Source organism: Nuphar pumila, chromosome 13 (assembly GCF_984573655.1).
Source record: "Nuphar pumila chromosome 13, dmNupPumi1.hap1.1, whole genome shotgun sequence".
Classification (NCBI taxonomy): domain Eukaryota; kingdom Viridiplantae; phylum Streptophyta; class Magnoliopsida; order Nymphaeales; family Nymphaeaceae; genus Nuphar; species Nuphar pumila.
Genome location: NC_143261.1, coordinates 72,167,003 through 72,186,716, shown reverse-complemented (window position 1 = coordinate 72,186,716; position 19,714 = coordinate 72,167,003). Strand labels below are relative to the sequence as shown.

Sequence of the window (19,714 nt, the reverse complement as noted above, 5' to 3'; positions counted from 1 at the left end):
ATTTATGGGATAAGCTGTAACACTCATAGCTAAACCACATTAAAAAAATGAACCTGTAATGCCAACATTAAATCTACCGAGTACAAAAGAGTAATAAGCACATTATTGAAAAAGTAATGTTATCATACTATGTTTTTTATGGTCTTATATGCATTAGTTGTATTGCCCGTGAAATTATTCAACTTAAACTCCACATTTATATCGTTTCTCAAAGAGACTAGTGTTGATTACCTCAGCTGACATGAATCAAGATCGTTTAACCATTTGTTGTGAACAATTAATGTTTAATAGTCAATTTCTATTAGTCAGTAGAAAATATCAAAAACTTTGCTTTCCCGACTCATATAAATAGAGGGTAAAATAAATAGTCTTTGGTAGTTATATTCTGTCTGTCATGTCTTTCTTGTGGGTTGCTTGGAGTTTTTCTATAAATCTTGATAGATGCTACATAATAGCAATACATGATACATTCTTGTTAGATTTAAATAAGTGTACATATAAATGTAATAAAGGAACAAACAAAATAACATGCAAACTTAACACTTACGTCACTTGCCAACAAAGTTTGTTCATAAAATTTAAGTTCTTTCAATTTTGGTGGCTCTTTGCTTTCTGTTTCAATAACTTGTTCTTAACACTAATTGAAAAATAAATATAAACACATATAAAATTGTACTGCTGGTTGTATACATACATATATGACTCGGAACCTCACACTACACAATTGGGTCATTGCTTCGGGGTGGGGATATGGGTTTGATTCCCTTTATGATGTTATGTTTTTCTTTATGTTTATAAATATTCATCGTGAACTACATAAGATATACATAGAAGACATAAGACATTGAAGCAGTTAATTAAAAAATACTAAATAAATACAAAAAAACAAAGAAGCAATTCATTAAACAACTTTTAACAAATATACATTTTGCAAAGCATCTAACATATTATAAAAAAACCTTAAACATAGTAAACGCTAAACAATAAATTCAATGACAAGTATTAAATAAAACACAGTACAATATAAAAAAATGTCTACATCAACAATCAAACACAAATATACATGTGGCTATTAAATGCTCACATATATATAAATAAAATAAAAAGTTTAGAATGAAATAACACAAATACACAAAGGGTTATGAAACTCAACTTTTGACCTAACCTGAGAAAGTCGATGCAAAGGATACCATAACCTTGTCTGATTGCAATTTTTTTTAGTTGAATCACCTCAAGATAAGGAAAAAAGTGTTGAGGGTTTTAGAAGAAAAAGGGTTAGGATTTTTTATATAAACAAGCAAGAAAAATAAATAAAATTAACAAAAAATGACTATATATGATTCAATGAGCATGCAAATTTCATGGAATTTCATAACGTATTATATGCATAAATAACCACTTTTTTGTGGATCTTCTTAAGGATCAATTACTCAAATGATATTCACAAGGCCCTATGCAAACTTCAAATTGTATATGCGAATTTAGAGAAATATTTGCAAAGTTTTTAGCTTTCAATTACTAAAAGTTCACATATATAGTCATCCAATCTTCGTATAATATATGCAAATTTAATGAAATATTTGCAACGTTTTAATCAATGAAAGGCCACATATTTGGTCATGAGAACTACGTCAAATATATGCGAATTTAGTGGAATGTTTGCAAAGTTTCAGTTTAACAAGAGGTTCACAAATTTGGTTATGCGAACTTCTTGAGGTTTACAAAAAATATGATGTGAATCTACATTTAAGTGAGTGTTTGCGATAGCTGATACACAAATTAATATATTGTGCAAACCTCAAGATATTCATTGTTTAAAGGGTAAAATAGCTTTTTAAAAGTATGACATTTGTGGTTTTGGACATCAGATGATTTTTTTAAAATTATAGGATTTTCAAGAAGCACGCAATGTTTGTCGTATAATATGATCATTTTTTGTTTAATTTTCATATATTTTTTCATTGATTGCATATGTTTGGTCTTTAAATATTTATTTTGCTGGCATGATGCTAAATGAAACATACTATTGAATTTTCAGTGTTTTTTTTTCTCAACCCCATAGATGTGTTCAACATGATTGATTTACTAAAAATCGACACTTGGATCATGCATTTTGGATAAAAAAATGGTATTTGGAGCATAATTTTTTTAATGAAAATTGTAGGTTATTAATTTTTGAAACCTTTTGAAAAACTATCCGTGCGTCAGAATCAAATGCCCTATGAAATGATTCCTATAAAAACAAGCATACATGTGTATGGTAAGAATTTTTAAAAAATACTGAAAATCTAATAGCATGTTTGATTTAGCATTGTGGCCATTTAGTAGGTCTCTCTCTCTCTCTCTCTCTCTCTCTATATATATATATATATATATATATATATATATATATACTACCACTTTATTGGCTACCACTATACATTTTTTTGTTGCTTTTCACAAATCTTACTTTGTAGATGTGTTCAATATGATTGATTTACTAAGAACAACACTTGGATCACATTTTTTTGATTAAAACATAAATTTTAAGTTTCAAATATTGATAAAAATTTTAGATCATTCATTTTTAAACTTTATTAAAATCTATACACGTCAGAATTGAACTATCCAAGAGTTGATTTCGGTAAAATCAAGCATGTAGAACACATCTTTATAGTATGACTTAAGGAAATCATGAAAAAAATGCTCCAACAGCCCCATGAGATGGTGGTAGGCAGTTACCACCCACCTACTGTATTTGTGTATGTATTCTTATTTTTTAATTTTTTTTTTTTTTTTTTAAGATTTATAACCTGAAGAAACCGCACCCAGCACAAAGACCTGGTCGCGCTGGCTCAGCCTGCCATACCTACGGTCATCGTGCCAGCAGCATAAAACTAATCTATCTTTGTCGTTAAAAACACAAGATAAATGACATATTTCAATTTCTTACGAGAAATTGGTTGATTGGCTGCCGTTATTTTTCTTTTTAAGCTTACGACTCCATGCACGGCCATAGTCAAAAGGATCGGACCCTAACACGGTAGCTGATCCAAAAACATAAGTGGCATCTAGTTCGGATCCGGGTCAGATTCAAACACAGACCTCCGGACCCACGCAGCGTGGGGAGGCGCCCGCAACATGAAACAGCTGGCGCATTGAGGCCCACCCTGTGAAGTTGTGAACTCTCACAAGCACTACTAAAAAGAGCGTCGGGCTCCCCAAAACACGAAGACGCTGTCCAGTGTCCACAGTGCAGTCTCTTGTCGCGAGTCTTCTTTGAAGAAAGCCTAAACGCGATCGGCGTCGTCGGAGAGAGCGGAGATGGTTGTTCTGGTGGTGGCGACGACGTCCTGTCCGGCGTCCATCGGGCCGGCCTCCGCCTTCCTGGCTATGTCCTCCGAATGGCGCCCCGGCCCTTCCCTCCAGGTGCCCCTTTGATTCTGTGTTTTCCTCTCTTTGCTTCTTCCAAAGAGAAGCCGAAAAGGATGAATCCAATGCATCTGTAATTGGTCCTTTCATCTCTTTCTCTCTCTCTCGTTTGTTTATTTCTATGGCATGATTCTTTAGTGACGATTTTTCTTAATAGTGAAGCAACTCTCCATTCTGTTATCTGGGATGCGAGTGGTCATAAAAAATTGATTTGATTTCAGCACTTGAAGAATTCGATCAGGATCACGATTCGGGGTCGATTATTTTTTTCTTTTTCAGCTGCAGTTCCATTTTTCTTTTTGAATTTTTTTCTTTTCTTGTTTATGGGTATGTTCAGTGAATTCTATGTTTACCTCGATTATGTTCATTCTGAGTATTGAAAAAGAGAACCCAGTTTGTAGATTGGCAAAGTTGGGCGAGTTGATTGAGTTCAGTTCGGTGTTGATGGGATGCGTGAGTAGTTAAATTAATTTGAAAGGCATTTCTTCATATATCCTCAAATCTGGAAAACGCACTATTTGCCATGTATGACAATTTTCTCGAGTACTCGATAATGTTTTCTTGCAATTCGTTGGTTCTCGAACCCGCCTCGACTATATATTTCGTGGTTCGATTGTATGCGAGTTTTTTTTTCCAGAATTCTAATCACACCATTGTCATATGGCACTAATAGGATATAAAAAGTTATGTCAATGGACACGTAAGGCTGTTAATCCAGGACTCCAGCATTGTGAGCGAGAACCATTTAGATAAACGGTGGCTGGCATTGACAGGGGAGGTGGTGGAAGAAGTCATGTTTCTCAGTAAACACACTGCAGTTTCAAATCGGCCTGCGCTTACGGTACATCCTATTGGTAAGACCCGTTCAGCTCTTCTAGATTCAATCATAGAGGAAGAATCGACATGCTTCTCTAAAACTGGTGATTCTGTTTGTCAAATTATCAGTTAAGATTTGTTTTGGTATTTTAGTAGTTAACCGTTCTGGTGATTGAAATTTGACTTCGCTCAGAATGAAAAAGCAAAAAAAAATCCAACATGAAAAGGATACACGACAAGTATGGTTTTTATCTATTCTGTTTCTCGTTTTGCTTTTAATGATTGCGAAATTCCTCACTCTAGGTTCTGGATGGGTGTACTCTAGCAATAGTATTAGTGATCCTATACCAGAATACAGGGTCATTAGGTACCTAGATCACTCAACATTTTGGTGTGCATGCTTCTACTGGCCTCTCCAATACCTAGTGAGACTTGCATTGTGGTTTTTCTAGTCATTGTTGGAAATTTTTATGACAAAAATTAATCATACATATGGATATTACTGATATGATTAATCAATCTGTAAGAGAGAGGCCAAGGTTATGAAGTCACTTAACTAAGCTAAGACATTAATCATGGAGAAACAATGTCCAAGAAATTATTAATGTTGAAAAAATTTGCTTGAAATTGGGTTTGCAGTTGCCTTATCACATTGTGTCCTGAAAAAGTGTTATAATGCTAATTAATTTCCATCTCCTTTGATTTTGATGCTATTCGTTTTATATAGATGATTTCTCTTAAATAACCACGGATTACACATTGAAGTCTAAGAATGCAGGTGGCTTAATTTTTCCTATACATCATTCAACATCAAAATGTAATTGTGTTCATGAAGGCTTGTGATTTGATGTTGTTGTTATCTCCATAAATGGCATAACTATTTTAAGATCGTTGTATTGATCTTTGGGGTTGGCAAGAGGAAGATAGGTGTACATGTTGCAAGATCTTTGTTTTTAAGCTGTCCTTACTATAGATATCAGGAACCTAAAATAACTTTTTTAATTTCTTGAAAACAATTTTCATTTTCCAAGCCAATGTGTACTTGTTCTTGCTTATGTGTATGCTCACATGACCTAAGGCTATGGAACACTTGACTTTGAAACTGTAAATTTGTTTTTTTAGTTATCCTTTCAGTCAAAGGAAGTCAACATGTTATGATTCTACCAGTAGGAAATGGTTTATGCCCATGGTTATTGTTGTTTTCTAATTTTGTCCTTGTATTTGTGAATTTGTCTTTGGGAATGATGTCTTATACACAAGCGAAGGAGGAGGTATAGGGTGCAGTCTGTGAAAGTATATTAAAAAAGATACTATGATCAAGACACGATGTTCTTGATGGAAAATAGGTGCACTAATGCACAATAAGAACACTTAGAACATTTGTGCACAAAGGCACAACCCACAATATCTCACAAATGCACTAATGCATAAAAGAATGGAAAGCTTTATTAGATCACACATAGGCTTTGACCCAAAGCCTTAAGGAATTACAAGGGGAGAGCCCCTATTTATAAGTCACCAAAAAGGAGCCTTGGAGGGGCTCCACTCATAGATGTTGGAGCCCCTCCAACGGTCACAAATGTGACCGTTGGAGGGGCCCAACGTCTATTTGAGTGCCCCCCCTAAGGTATCTTTTGGTAAAAATAAAAAACAAAATAAGTAAAAATAAAAAAGAAAGAAAAGAAAAAAACAATCACATTCATGAAAATGAATGTGCGTAAAATTGAGGAAATGACTAAACTACCCCATGACTAAAATTGTAACACCCCAAAATTTTAAACTTGCGAACATTTCAGAAAACAGGCAAGAGACTAGAAAAAAATCTCTTTCCTTTCAGAGTTTGTTTATGTAATCAACAGAAGATAATTCTTTTGTTGAATTTAGAAAGGCAAGCTGACAACTTTGAGCACGTTAGCTAAAAGAACCAAAACTCACTACACATGTTAATTGCAAGACACTTGGAAAATTCACTTTCATTTAAAGAAGTTTCCAAATAGTACAAAATTGGGATATCCAAAGGAAAATTTGTGACAAAACCCAAAAACGTCCAGGACACGAGCTAAGAGCAAGAAAAGGAAATCTTGAAGCCATCTTGCCATCGCCCGTGGTGTACCCATAGAATTGGTTAGTTTCGCAAAAAACTAGTAGGTGCACAAGAGAGACTACATAAAACTGAATTAAGAACATTTAATTCAATATGCTAAGCAGTTTAAAGCAGATCAACAGTTAAACAGGTAAGCAGTTCAAAGCAGGTAAGCAATTCAAAACTCGATTGAACAAAACGTATGTGTGATTAAACTTTTGTCTTCGCAAGAGTTTATACAGAGCCATAAAAACAGTTTAGCAAAAGACTATAAGAATGCTATCTTCTAATTGATTCGACACGGATGAAGAGACACAATGAGACATTGCTCTAGCTTGTTTTCGTTCCTTGAACGGGGCCTCTGTATTTAATCATTATCAGGTCATCGTTTGTCGCTCTCACTACTTTTAACAAACTCTTTATCTTGAACAACCTTAATTTATTTCCATCTCTCAAGGTCTTACGCGACCAACTGTCACTTGTTATGACTCGCTTAAGGCGTCATACTTTCTCAGAAAAACCCACCCTTCGATAGAAGGTCCAAAACATGATCTAAAATCAATAAAGATCTGATTCTCACATCTGGGTTCAACATATAATCATGCTAAAGTAGAAAGCCAAATCTATAGATTCATAACTAGCTATTTCAATCAATCTCAGAAGATCATCACAGCTCACCATAACTTTTTATGGTAATCAAAATTCACAAGTTTCACGTCGGATCGCCTGGTCTGGAAAATGTACGACCTCACAAGGAATTACCGTCCTAGATGGTATACCTGGTACTGGACAATACACTTTCTCACAGGATTTCACCGTCTTTGCAGCTACTCGCTCTTGGACAATATACTTCTTCACAGGGATTCTACCGCTCTAGCTAATTACCAGATTTTGATCGTACATACCCTCACAGAGAATCCTTTGGGAACCCGGTCCTCAACAAATGCCATATTCAATAAAAATTATTGTGATACACGCATCAACACAAATGACCGCTCTCAGGGTCGATAGCCACTATTATAATTAACAAGATCAACGCCGGATCACCTGGTCTGGGAAATGTATAACCTCACAAGGAATTACCGCCCTAGATGGTATACCTGGTCTTGAACCATACACTTCCTCACAAGAGTTTGCCGTCTTTGCGGCTACCCGCTCTTGGACAGTGTATATCCTCACAGAGATATACCACTCTAGTCAGGTCACCTGATCTTGATCATACACACCCTCGCAGATAATCCTTTGGAGATCAGGTTCTCAACAAATACCATACTCAGTGATACATGCATCAATACAATCGACTACTTCAAACAATTGACCGCTCTTGGGGTCAGTAGCCACCAATATAGGCACAAGCATGTATACCAGCAATATGCATCGTATCACTTCACATGGTAAATCAAAACACAAGATCACACATTCCTTCAATAAGGTTCCATGAACCATGAACATTTATCGCATGCTTTCAACATTTCTTATCACGTGTCATTTCAATCACATCATACAAAAGCATATTACACCACACATCGCATCATTGCCACAAGGAACATTGCATTCCTCAAATAGGACCTCAAAGCATGCAAAATCAAAGAATGAGTTCTATACATATGAGAACACACACATAATATATTATGAATCAACTAAACTTCAACATACGTAACTCCTACGTAGTTCAATAAATTCACATAGGATTTAAGTTATATGTGCAAATATTCAGATCATTGCATCATCATATGCATTCACAATTCTTATCTCAAAGCACATCGCATTCGACCTTTCTAACATGTAACTCATCCACATATCTTCAAGACATTTTAATCAAATATTCATGATACTTATCACTCATGTTGTACAGGTATGATATATTCACATAAACAATCGTAATGCAATCTTCTGCAATACAACTATGTAGGCGTGACGTGCCCTTTACCTGCATAAGCATCATAATCATAAGAATCTCGGAGACACCAAAGTCATACATAATTTCATCGATAAGCTTTTACTTGACAAAAAATACGTACCCAAAACATACGAAAGTCTTATGACTCATCAACCAGTGTGAACAGACTTATATTTAGATATTACTGGCCTGCGGGTACGCGCAGACAAATCGTAGAAACAACGGAGACTAGTTCGTACGTCTGTTATTATATGTATCTTTAATAACCCGAATAACTAGTTGAGTCCGCTCCTAAGGGGACGACTTTCAGCCGAGAGAGGATTCCTCAAAGGCAGTTACTTGGCAACAGATGCATCCAACTTCTGCAGAAGTCCATGGGATCTACCACCTAGGATAATGTCTGGTAGTCCCTTCCCCTAACTCTAATGACTGGGGAGGTCGGATCATTGCCCGTGGGGTGGTTGTTAACAACCTGTCAATTAGAGTTTTTGTACCGATCCATCATCTCTCTTAGCAGAAACTAAAGGGCAAATGAGTGCATTAGGCGTTGCTTAACTAACAACCCATTGTATATGCTGTGGTCTTTCAACCACTCGAGCATCTTGCCTGTGAAGGCGATCCCATTTTTATGTGTTTACAGCATTGTGCATTTAGCACTATTCGAGGTCGCACGACCGTTTCATCCGATCATCGCAGTACTAGCGTGCAGTGCACGACTATAAGTACTCTAGGATGAAAGTGATATAGTTCCTCAATAGGAACCTCAACATAAGTGTTTCGCAAAGATGTAATGTTTCTCAAACTTTACTTTTGACATTCTTTAACTTTTGAAACAACCAACAACTTGTGCCAACATTTGGCATGCGATTTTCTAGAATCTCATCTGCTATCGTGGTATCTACATGCCTCGCATGACTCGATACTGACCTCGATAAACGGGATACAGGTTTCTCTACAGAACCCTCGCTAAGAAGTTCGCTCAAGCCTCAATTCAGGGTTACCCGAGATATGTCGGATAGACGAACAAAACCAGCCAATCACATCCTTCTAAATACTTCGATTTGGGCACTCTTTGATGCTTTTGCGCAACTCCCTAAATTCTCAAGCCTATTTTGTAGGACTGCTCACTCGAAAAGCCAGGATCCCTTGCTAGGGATCCCTCTCCTTAGACGATGATGTATCGTTAAGCTTCCTACTCAATTCTAATAGCAAGAGGGAGAACGGTAAATGCCTCTTGCATCCTCCACGAGGATGCTTTTATAGCACATGCAATGAGCGAAAACTTGAGCGTCATCTGCAATGGCAAGACAGTAACGAAACATTTGCAAAAGCAGGAGCCTAGGCGCAAAGCGCGACGGTAAAGTAAAGACTATAAGCAAGAGTGCAAACCAGAGTTACCAGAAACGCCTATGTATAAGGAGAAGCGCGCTTCCCCGAGACGCGTTTCGGAAGCGCGAAACGCGGCGCTTCCGAAACGCATAGGGAAGCGCACGTAAAAAAGAAGAAGCGCGTCCCCCTTTAAAGGGAAGCGCGCCCCCCTTTAAAGGGGGACGCACTTCTCTTTATAGGGGGATGCGTCTCCCTTTAAAGGGAGACACGTCCCACTTTTAAAGGGACGCGTTTCCCTTTAAAGGAAAACACGTCCCCCTTTAAAGGGAATCGCGTCCCCCTTTAAAGGGGGACGCGTTTGCGAAATACCAATTTTACCCTTTTTCAAAACGAAAATTACACGTGAAAAACAATAAACTAAAAAAAAAATAATTCTGAAAAAGGGCAAAACAGACATTTTAAAAAAATCGTGAAAACTTAAGAACGAAGTTTTGCTTTTTCACCCGACTCCTCTCTCTCTCTCTCATTTTCGGCGACCGGCGACCTCCGACGACCGGCGACCTGTGACGATCGGTGACCTCCTCCTTTGTTGACATCCGAAGACCTCGATCGACGTTGGCAATGTCTCTGTTCAGGTATGTTCCTCTCTCTTCCAGTGACGTCCGACGACCTCTCGATTCGCTCGAGGTCATCCAAAATTTGTTGTGAGAGGAACTGAGGCGTACGCCTCTCACAACAAATGCGATGAGGCGAAGCAAGGCGTTGAGCCTGCGCTTCGCCTCTGAGGGGTACGCCTCAGGTACTGCACAACACTGGTTCGGGGGCAGCGTCCCCGATTTTTTTTTTGACATAAAATAAAAAATGACTACAATTATTAATAAAAAACTATTTCATATGGACAAATCAAACTATTTGCTGCAGTCAGGGCTGGGTAGGACTGGGCTGTGCTAAAAAAATGGATAAAAATCTATTTCATATGGAATCAGGGCTGGGCTAGCCGGCTAGGACTGGGCTTTTAAAAAAAAAAATAACTGTTGCGGTAGCCTCCCGAAACAGTTATTTATTTTTTATTTTTTAAAAGCCCAGTCCTAGCCCAGCCCTGATTCCATATGAAATAGATTTTTATCCATTTTTGTAGCCCAGCCCAGTACCCAGCGTCGTTTTTTTTTTGAGATAAAATAAAAATGGCTACAATTATTAATAAAAATCTATTTCATATGGACAAATCAAACTATTTGCTGCAGTCAGGGTTGGGCTACAAAAATGGATAAAAATCTATTTCATATGGAATCAGAGCTGGGCTAAGAATGAGCTTTTAAATTTTTTTTTTAACTGGACTGGGAGGCCCATATTTTGCTTTGATGAAGAGTTTTCGAGTGATATAGGGCTGGTGTCTGACTTGTGTGGTGTGAGGTTCAGCTCGTGAGTAGAGGTTTGATTCCTTCATTCTCTCTAGAAAGTACATTTAGGGAACAGGGGATTGTTAGAGACTATTTGTTTCATTTTCCCGTTGCAATAACATGATGGTCTTTTTCTTTTGTGTTATCAATATGATGATCATTTATATTCTTATTTGAGTCCCATGAATGAACAACATATTGGTTGAGAAACATTTCACATTTTGTGGTTTAACTGAGTTTATTTGGTTGTCTTTTTTAGAAATAAGGGTTAATGCAGTATTTTTTTATCATTCTTGTAGGTTTTAACTTTTAAGTCATTTTGACGATTGCTTGAATCCTGATTCCTGATCAGATTGACTAGATCACTTTTATTATTCTTTTACTGTTGGATATATATGGATTATTGATTTATTGTTTTCAATTTCAAAGTCAATGAAAAACATGTTCTGCCTCCACAAGTTGTCTTATGGTTTCATTATGGTGTTTGATCTTGCAGACTTCTAGAATCTATTCTCTCCTTGATCTCTTGAAGTGATTTTGCTTTATGTGAATTCTGAACTTACATGTTGATCAAGTGAACCAAGCATGATAAAAGAAACAAAACAAAAGAGATACTTATAAGTATCCTATAATATATAAAAAATATATTATAGGAAAATTCTTGAATTCATATTATAAAAACATATTATACAAAATGTATACCAAGCATGATTGAGCTTATCATCCCTATTAAGTATGAATTCTTTGATATACCGAGCGTGGGCACACCCAGGCTCGGCTCATTTACTCTATCAGAAGAGTGGGGCAACTAGTATGCTGCAGCTAGTTGTTTAAAATTTTAAATAAATATCATTATTGCTAGTAACAGTCGGCCAATATGAATTTTGTTTTTCTTCGTTGTTATGTTATCTTATTTTGGCATTTTTTCATAAATGCAAACTTTTGAAAGAACTTTTTTTTTTAAATTTTGTTTGCTTTATCATAGTATATTATAGAATCATAGATCTTTCACCTCCTTAAATGATGTTTATTTATTTGTTTTAGTAATTGGTAAATTATGAGTAATGATTTGTGTTCTTCACTCTCCATCATTTACTGTTAATAATAGTTTTTTTAAAGTGTTTTAGGTTGATTCTGATACTTTTATGATGCAGATATATTTGCATGTTCTTTGCTTCATTAATGACCATCTCAAGCTATGATCACGATAATTCTGATGACGATGACGATTCTTTGTACAATTTGGAGCATGAATCATCTAGTGGTGTTGGGAAGGGCAAGAAGAGGTCTTCTGCTTGTCCATATCAGTTTGAGGACCGAAACGAAAATTGTTTTGATGAGGAAGATGAAAAAGAATATGACTTGGATGACTACTATTCTGAAGATGACCAAGATGATGAACCACCTAGCATACATAAAACAACAGTGCTATGGCGCCATGTATTGAAACAAAAGAAGAGTGGACAAGGAAAGCAAGGTGGAACCCAAGTTTTTATGTGCAGGCACTGCAAAAATATTTATCATGGGTCATATACTCGAGTTTTTGCACATTTCATGGGATCTTCAAAGGGACAAAGTGTTGGGATTGCCTTTTGCCCTGTAGTTGCAAAAAATGCAGAATTGGTAAAAAAAATTAAGAGGCAAGTTCGTCGAGTGGAGGTTTCATCAAGTGCATTTGAGTTGAGGAGATCAAGAATTGATACTCCGAAGAAGCCTATTAGTATGACTACATCATCTAGTGGAAGCCGAAAAACAGTTGATATTCATGATACCTTTAAAAAGGTAGAAAGAGATGATGTAGATCACAAAATTATCAGATTTTTGTGTGCAAATGACATACCTTTCAATGTGCTTCGATCACCATATTGGGAAGAGATGATATCTGCAGTTAGTAAAGTGCCCGGATATAAACCCCCATCATATGAAAAAGCACGAACAACATTGCTTGACAGTGAGAAGGAGTGTGTTCACAGGGAGTTAAATGAATTTCGAGAAAAGTTTGAGGAGTTTGGAGTTTCCATTGTCTCAGACGGTTGAACAAATATCAAGAACAAACACTTGATAAATATACTTGCCTCAAACTGTTTTGGCTCGATGTTCTTATATGCAAGTGATTTTTCTAATGTGCAATAGTCAACTACAAACATTGCCGAGTTTTTGAAGACGTGATTTAAACTTGTGGGGCCTTCTAATGTAGTGCAAGTGATTACAGACAATGCAACAAATTGCAAGTTAGTAGGTGAAGAATTAAAACAAACGTACAAGTATATTTTTTGGTCACCTTGTGTTGTGCAGACACTTAATTTGATCTTCAAGGATTTGGCACATGAGTTTCATTGGTTGGGAGAAACATATTTGCAGAGTAAAGAAATTGTGAAGTATATCACAAATCATTCAAAAACACTAGCAATCTTTAGAAGCAATGAAAAATTAGAATTAATAAAGATTGCAAAAACAAGGTTTGCTTCACATTATACTACTTTGAAACGCTTGCTTGATGTGAGGGAGAGCTTAAGGCTCACAATAATTTCAGATAGATGGAGCGATTGAAAGCAATCATGCACGGATGAAATTATGAAAAAAATGACTGTTACAACAGAAACAACTGTTCTTGATGAAGAATATTGGGATTCTGTACGTTAAGCATTATTGATTACAAAACCCATCTATAAGATGATTAAATTTTGTGATCAGGAAGGCCCTATAATTGGTGAAGTGTATGAAGGCATGGACAACATGTTGGGGGAAATCAAAGACAATCTAAAAGGACAACCAGATTTATATGAAAAGATTCATAAGATTGTCTCAAATAGATGAGATAGAATGAATGTGCCTCTCCATAGTCTAGCCCACATGCTTACTTTAAAATATTACGAGTCGGAGTATCTCAAAATCCCAGCAGCAGGAGGGGTCAAACGAGTTTCTCCTGGTAAAAATTTAATTCTATCTATTTAATAAAGTTTAAAGTTAAATGATTTAATTATTTTATTATTTCATTTGTGTAGAAGATGGACCGAGCCATAGAGGGAGACGAGAAGAGAGAGAGAGAGAGAGGGAGAGAGAGAGAGAGAGAGAAAGCTGCACAGAAAATCGAGAGCATCGTAATGTTATTAGGGCCTCTCTCTATGTTAAATAGAGAGAGGCTTAAAACATAATTACAAGAAAGCCCCATTATAAACGTAAAATTGCAAAAAGCATCTTACTATAAAATTACTTTACTTAAAACCACTTATTCTCAACACTCCCCCTCAAGCTGGAGCATAGATATCAATCATGCTCAGCTTGTCACAACATTTTGAGAAATTTGGTCTGGCAAGAGGTTTTGTGAACATATCTGCAACTTGGTCTTCCGACTTTAGATACTTGGTAGTGATATGACCAGCTTGAACCATATCCCTTACATAGTGACAATCAACTTCAATGTGCTTTGTTCTCTCATGAAATACAGGATTGTTCGCTATATATGTTGCAGCTTTGTTATCGCACATCATGGTCATGGGAGAGGAAACCTTCACCTGAAGATCAAGAAGAACAGTACGAACCCACATCAATTCAGCAACTGTTTGGGCCATAGCCCGATATTCTGATTCTGCACTCGACCTAGAAACCACATTTTGTTTCTTACTTCTCCAAGAGATCAAGTTGTCTCCCAAGAACACACAAAATCCTGTGGTAGATTTTCTATCCACTACAGATCCTGCATAGTCAGCATCAGAATAGGCCACTATCTCTAGAGGTCCACCTTTCCTGAACAATAACCCCTTTCCAGGGGAAGATTTTAGATATCTGAGAATCATAATAGCTGCATTCCAGTGTACCTCAGTTGGTTTGTCCATAAACTGACTAACTTTACTTACTGCTAAAGCAATATCCGGCCTGGTCACAGTTACATACAGTAGTTTCCCTACTAGGGAGCGATAGCTTTTGCTATCAACTAGTTTTGACCCTTCTTCAAACAACTGAACTTTATGGTCCATGGGAATATTTGCTGGTTTAGCTCCCAACATTCCTGTTTCCTTTAATAAGTCAAGAACATACTTCCGTTGAGACAAAACCATCCCTTCACGGCTCCTGGCAACTTCTATACCCAGAAAATACCTGAGTGAACCAAGATCTTTTGTAACAAAGTGTTTTTGAAGATGAGCCTTTGTGGCTTCAATAACTTTCACATCATCGCCTGTAAGAATGATGTCATCCACATATACCACCATAACAACTATGCCAGAGCTAGTTTTCTTTATAAATAGTGTATGATCCGCTGCTGACCTATTAAAGCCAAAACGTGACATCACTTCAAACAATTTTTGAAACCATGCACGGGGACTTTGTTTCAAGCCATAAATCGCCTTTTTCAATCTACACACCTTCTGACACTCCCCCTCAACCTCGAATCCTGGAGGTTGTTGCATGTAGACAGTCTCAGATAAGTCCCCATATAGAAATGCATTTTTCACATCTAATTGGGACAAGCTCCAACCATGCTGAACAGCTACTGAGAGAACAAGACGAATGGTACCCATCCGTGCAACCGGAGAAAAGGTTTCAAAGAAATCAATACCATATGTCTGAGTATACCCTTTGGCTACTAATCTGGCCTTGTACCTTTCAAGTGAACCATCCGATTTGTATTTGATAGTATATACCCATTTACATCCAACAATGTCAGCATCCGCTGGGGAATCAACTAGATCCCATGTATGCTGAGATAGTAAGGCATCCATTTCTTCTTACCTAGCCAACTTCCATCGAGAATCAAGCTCTGCCTGCTGATAGTTCAAAGGAATAGTTTCAGCAGATAAAGCTGAAATAAAAAATTTCATCTGATTTCCAATTCTAGCTTCGGAGACAAACTGAGAAATGGGATATAATGTACATTGTCGTATCCCCTTTCGTAGAGCAATCGGCCTGTTATCATCATGAAGATCACTATTGTCAGCAGAACGTACCTCAAGGGAAGAAGAAGATGGAGGCGCTTGTGGAGGTGGAACTCTACGCACATATACCAATGGAGGATTATGAAATCGGGAAGAGGATGAAGTGTGGTTCGGGAATGAGGGCACGGATTCCAAAGGAAAAGGAGGTATAGGTAATGGACAAGATTCAGTGTGATCAACCTGCAGCGGGGAACCGGTACTAGAGTAATATGGAGTGGATTCCAAGAAAGATACATCCGCACTGACATACTCTCGGCGAGAAGTAGGATCATAACATCGATATCCCTTTTGATTTTTGGGATAACCGATAAATATGCATTTTGTAGCTTGAGCAGCTAATTTATCACGGTCAGGACCAAGTTTGTGTACAAAACAAACACATCCAAATACTTTGGGCGAGAGGGAGAAGAGGGGGGTATTGGGTTTTAGGATATGAATTGGAATTTGATCACCCACAGAAGAGGAAGGCATGCGGTTGATCAGATAGCAAGCAGTTGTAATTGCATCTCCCCAGTATAACGCAGGAACATTGGATTGAATCATAATGGTCCTGGCAACATCAAGTAGGTGACGATGTTTTCGCTCAGCCACTCCATTCTGTTGACATGAATAGGCACAAGAAGTTTGTGGTTGGATGCCATTATCTTGGTAAAACTGTAACAAATTGTGTGATTTAAACTCGAGAGCATTATCAATGCGAACAATCTTGACACTAGATTCAAACTGAGTTTTTATTTCAAGAATTAAAGATTTGATAATACTGGGAACTTCAGATCGTTCCTTTAGTAAAAACACCCATGACAACTTAGAGAAATCATCAACAATAACTAAATAGTATCGACACTGAGTCCTAGTAGGAATCTTACTAGGACCCCATACATCTGCATGAAGAAGTTCAAAGACTTTATTACTAGACTGACTCTGACTCGAAGGAAACGAACTTCGATGATGCTTGCCCAGCTGACATGCTTCACACTGGAAGGATGTGGTGGAAGAAATCTGAGGAAAGACCAAACAGAGCTTTGACAATGAAGGATGACCAAGACGACGATGCCACTGAGCAGGACTGAATGAATGTTCCACTGCAGCATGAACAGTACCCATTGGATGATGTAGGTAGTAAATTCCATTTTCTTCATAGCCTCCACCAATCTTCTTCCCCGTCAGCAAATCCTGAAAATGACAACCCATTGGATCAAATATTACTCTACAGTTTTGTTCTTTTACAAGGCAGCTAACAGAAAGTAAACTTTGAGGAAATTTTGGAGCATGAAGAGCATTTTTCAACTGTAATGAGGAGGATATAGAAATATTTCCCTGACCAACAACCGGGGAGGTGCTCCCATCGGCTAATGAGACTCCAAGCTGGGCCTTAATACCCTTTAGTTCTGAAAAGACAAGTGAATTTCCACACAAATGTCTGGATGCACCAGAATCAATAATCCACTTACTGTCAGTCGGATGAAGAAGATTTCCGGTTGAATAGGCAACACCAGCAATAGGAGAGGTAGAACTCAAAGGACGAAGAGCTATCAGCTCATCGTACTCAGCACGACTGAGGGTGATACTACTGTCACTTGCAGAGATATTTTCCTGTGCCTTTGTTGCCTCGAGAGTAGTAACATGTGCTTTAGGAGCATATGACTTTGATGAAGAGGAGGTTGGTCGACCATGCTTATCCCAGCAACGATCTTCTAAATGTCCAGATTTTCCACAGAATGTACATTGAAGCTTTCCTCTGCCGCCCATACCTCGTCCACGACCTCGTCCTCTGATGTTCTGAAGATTTCCACGTCCATAACCAGATGAGACAACCAAGGCAGATGACTGAGTCACAGGCTGAGAATGTGGAAGAGATATCGCAAGTCTGCTCAGACGATTATATGCCTCAGCAAGAGTAGGTACATCCGAACCAGTCAGCATTTGGACTTTGGCAACAGAGAAATCTGAAGATAAACCTGTAAGAAACCTGGCAACCATAGTTTGTTCTTGATGATCCTTTTGTTTCGAACAACAGAGGGGTCTGTGAGCATTAAGTCTTTCAAACGCAGCTTTTACAGAGGCATAGTACTGGGCCAAGGTTTGATCTCCCTGCTGTAAATTATATATTTCTTGTTCGACTTGTAGGATACGACTCACATTAGTCTCTTGTGAGTATGTATCTCGGAGATTGTCCCACATCTGTTTAGCTGTATTATAGTAAATTAAACCATCTGCAATATGGGGTTCGACACTATTCATAATCCATGACATAACTATGTCATTATCTTCATCCCAGGTAACATATTTTCCCACATTTTCAGTGGGTTCCACTTCCAACAAGATATGTTTTCGACGATGTCCAGATACCGACATCATAAATGTTCTGGACCACCTGGCATAGTTAGTCTCATTCAACCTAACAGACGAGCCGTACAAAAATGGATTGGCAAATGCCTTATATTCTCCAATATTTTTCAATTTTGAATCACATTTCGAAGTTTCAGCCATACTTCTAATTTCAAAACAAATAGACAGCCTCCAATCAGAAACAGGGATAACCGTGTGTTACACTCACACACCAACTGATAATACAATCAGCAACTGTTCCCACACGAACAAAACAAAACAAACCCCACGACAGTAGTGAGCAGCAGCCCACAAACAGAAAACAAAATTTCAGCACATCAGTGAATCACGACTAACAGAACTTCATAACACCACTATGTGTTGGAGTGCTGTTTCCAAAAAAAAAAAAAAAAAAGGAAGTCATGACATGACACCACAAAAAAAACACTCAGGACCCAAAAATCAGGGTATCACGGTTGAGATAGAAGCACTGATTTCTTTTAAACATTCTCAGCAGGTTAGAAGGCAAAGATAGTAACCCACAGAAACTGACGTGGGTCAGTGCACACTGTACTGATGTCCACGATATCAAGATCTCACGCAAATTAAAAAAATAGGGCCCCAACCATATGTAGAACCACCAACAGCAGGAAAACTCCCAACAGCAATCATCCACGATATCAAGATCTTCACGAAAGAAAAAACAACAAGGCCCCAACTATATGTAGAATCACCAACAGCAAGCACACGCCTAACAGCAATCAAACTCCCAGCGTGGGTAGTTACCAGAATCACGGCAGGAACTACCAACGATACAAAATCCACAGCAGGCATCCACGACCAGCAGCATGCCCAGATCTGTCATCAGATCTTTAAAAAAAATAATTTAAATCGCTGACCTGATTAGAAAAACTACACATTGGATCGAGGTTTGATCACGCTCAAGAAAGCCTCCACGATCGACTGTGCTTTGATCTCACTCGATCACGCACCCACGTCACAGTCGATACCAACGTCACAGTCGATCACGCTTCCACGATCGGCCAAGCTCTGATACCATGTAGAAGATGGACCGAGCCCTAGAGGGAGACGAGAAGAGAGAGAGAGAGAGAGAGAGAGAGAGAGAGAGAGAGAGAGAGAGAGAGAGAGATGCACAGAAAATCGAGAGCATCGTAATGTTATTAGGGCCTCTCTCTATGTTAAATAGAGAGAGGCTTAAAACATAATTACAAGAAAGCCCCATTATAAACGTAAAATTGCAAAAAGCATCTTACTATAAAATTACTTTACTTAAAACCACTTATTCTCAACAATTTGCATTTTCTTGTTATAGTTACTAAACATTTTTTTTTTTGCAGAAAAGGATAATGATATCTTAGACGGTGCAATGCTCGCACTTGAAGTCATATCTTCTGGAAATGAAGAGTTATCTACACTTTATAGGTCACAACTTGTGGCTTTTGCATCAAGAAGTGAAAGATTTAGCCGAAATGCAGCACGAATAGATGCACTG

At 37.7% G+C, this 19,714-nt stretch overlaps 1 protein-coding gene across 1 annotated transcript in view; it reads left to right on the top strand.

The window, feature by feature from the left end:
* Positions 1 to 3,193: 3,193 nt before the first annotated feature.
* Positions 3,194 to 19,714, top strand: part of GEK1 (D-aminoacyl-tRNA deacylase) — a 70,980-nt gene continuing 54,459 nt past the window's right edge. The window contains exons 1-2 of the mRNA XM_089983966.1: positions 3,194 to 3,408; positions 4,085 to 4,265. Of these exons, the coding sequence (XP_089840092.1) occupies positions 3,304 to 3,408; positions 4,085 to 4,265 (286 nt within the window). The 5' untranslated portion in view covers positions 3,194 to 3,303. The remainder of the gene's footprint in view (positions 3,409 to 4,084; positions 4,266 to 19,714) is intronic.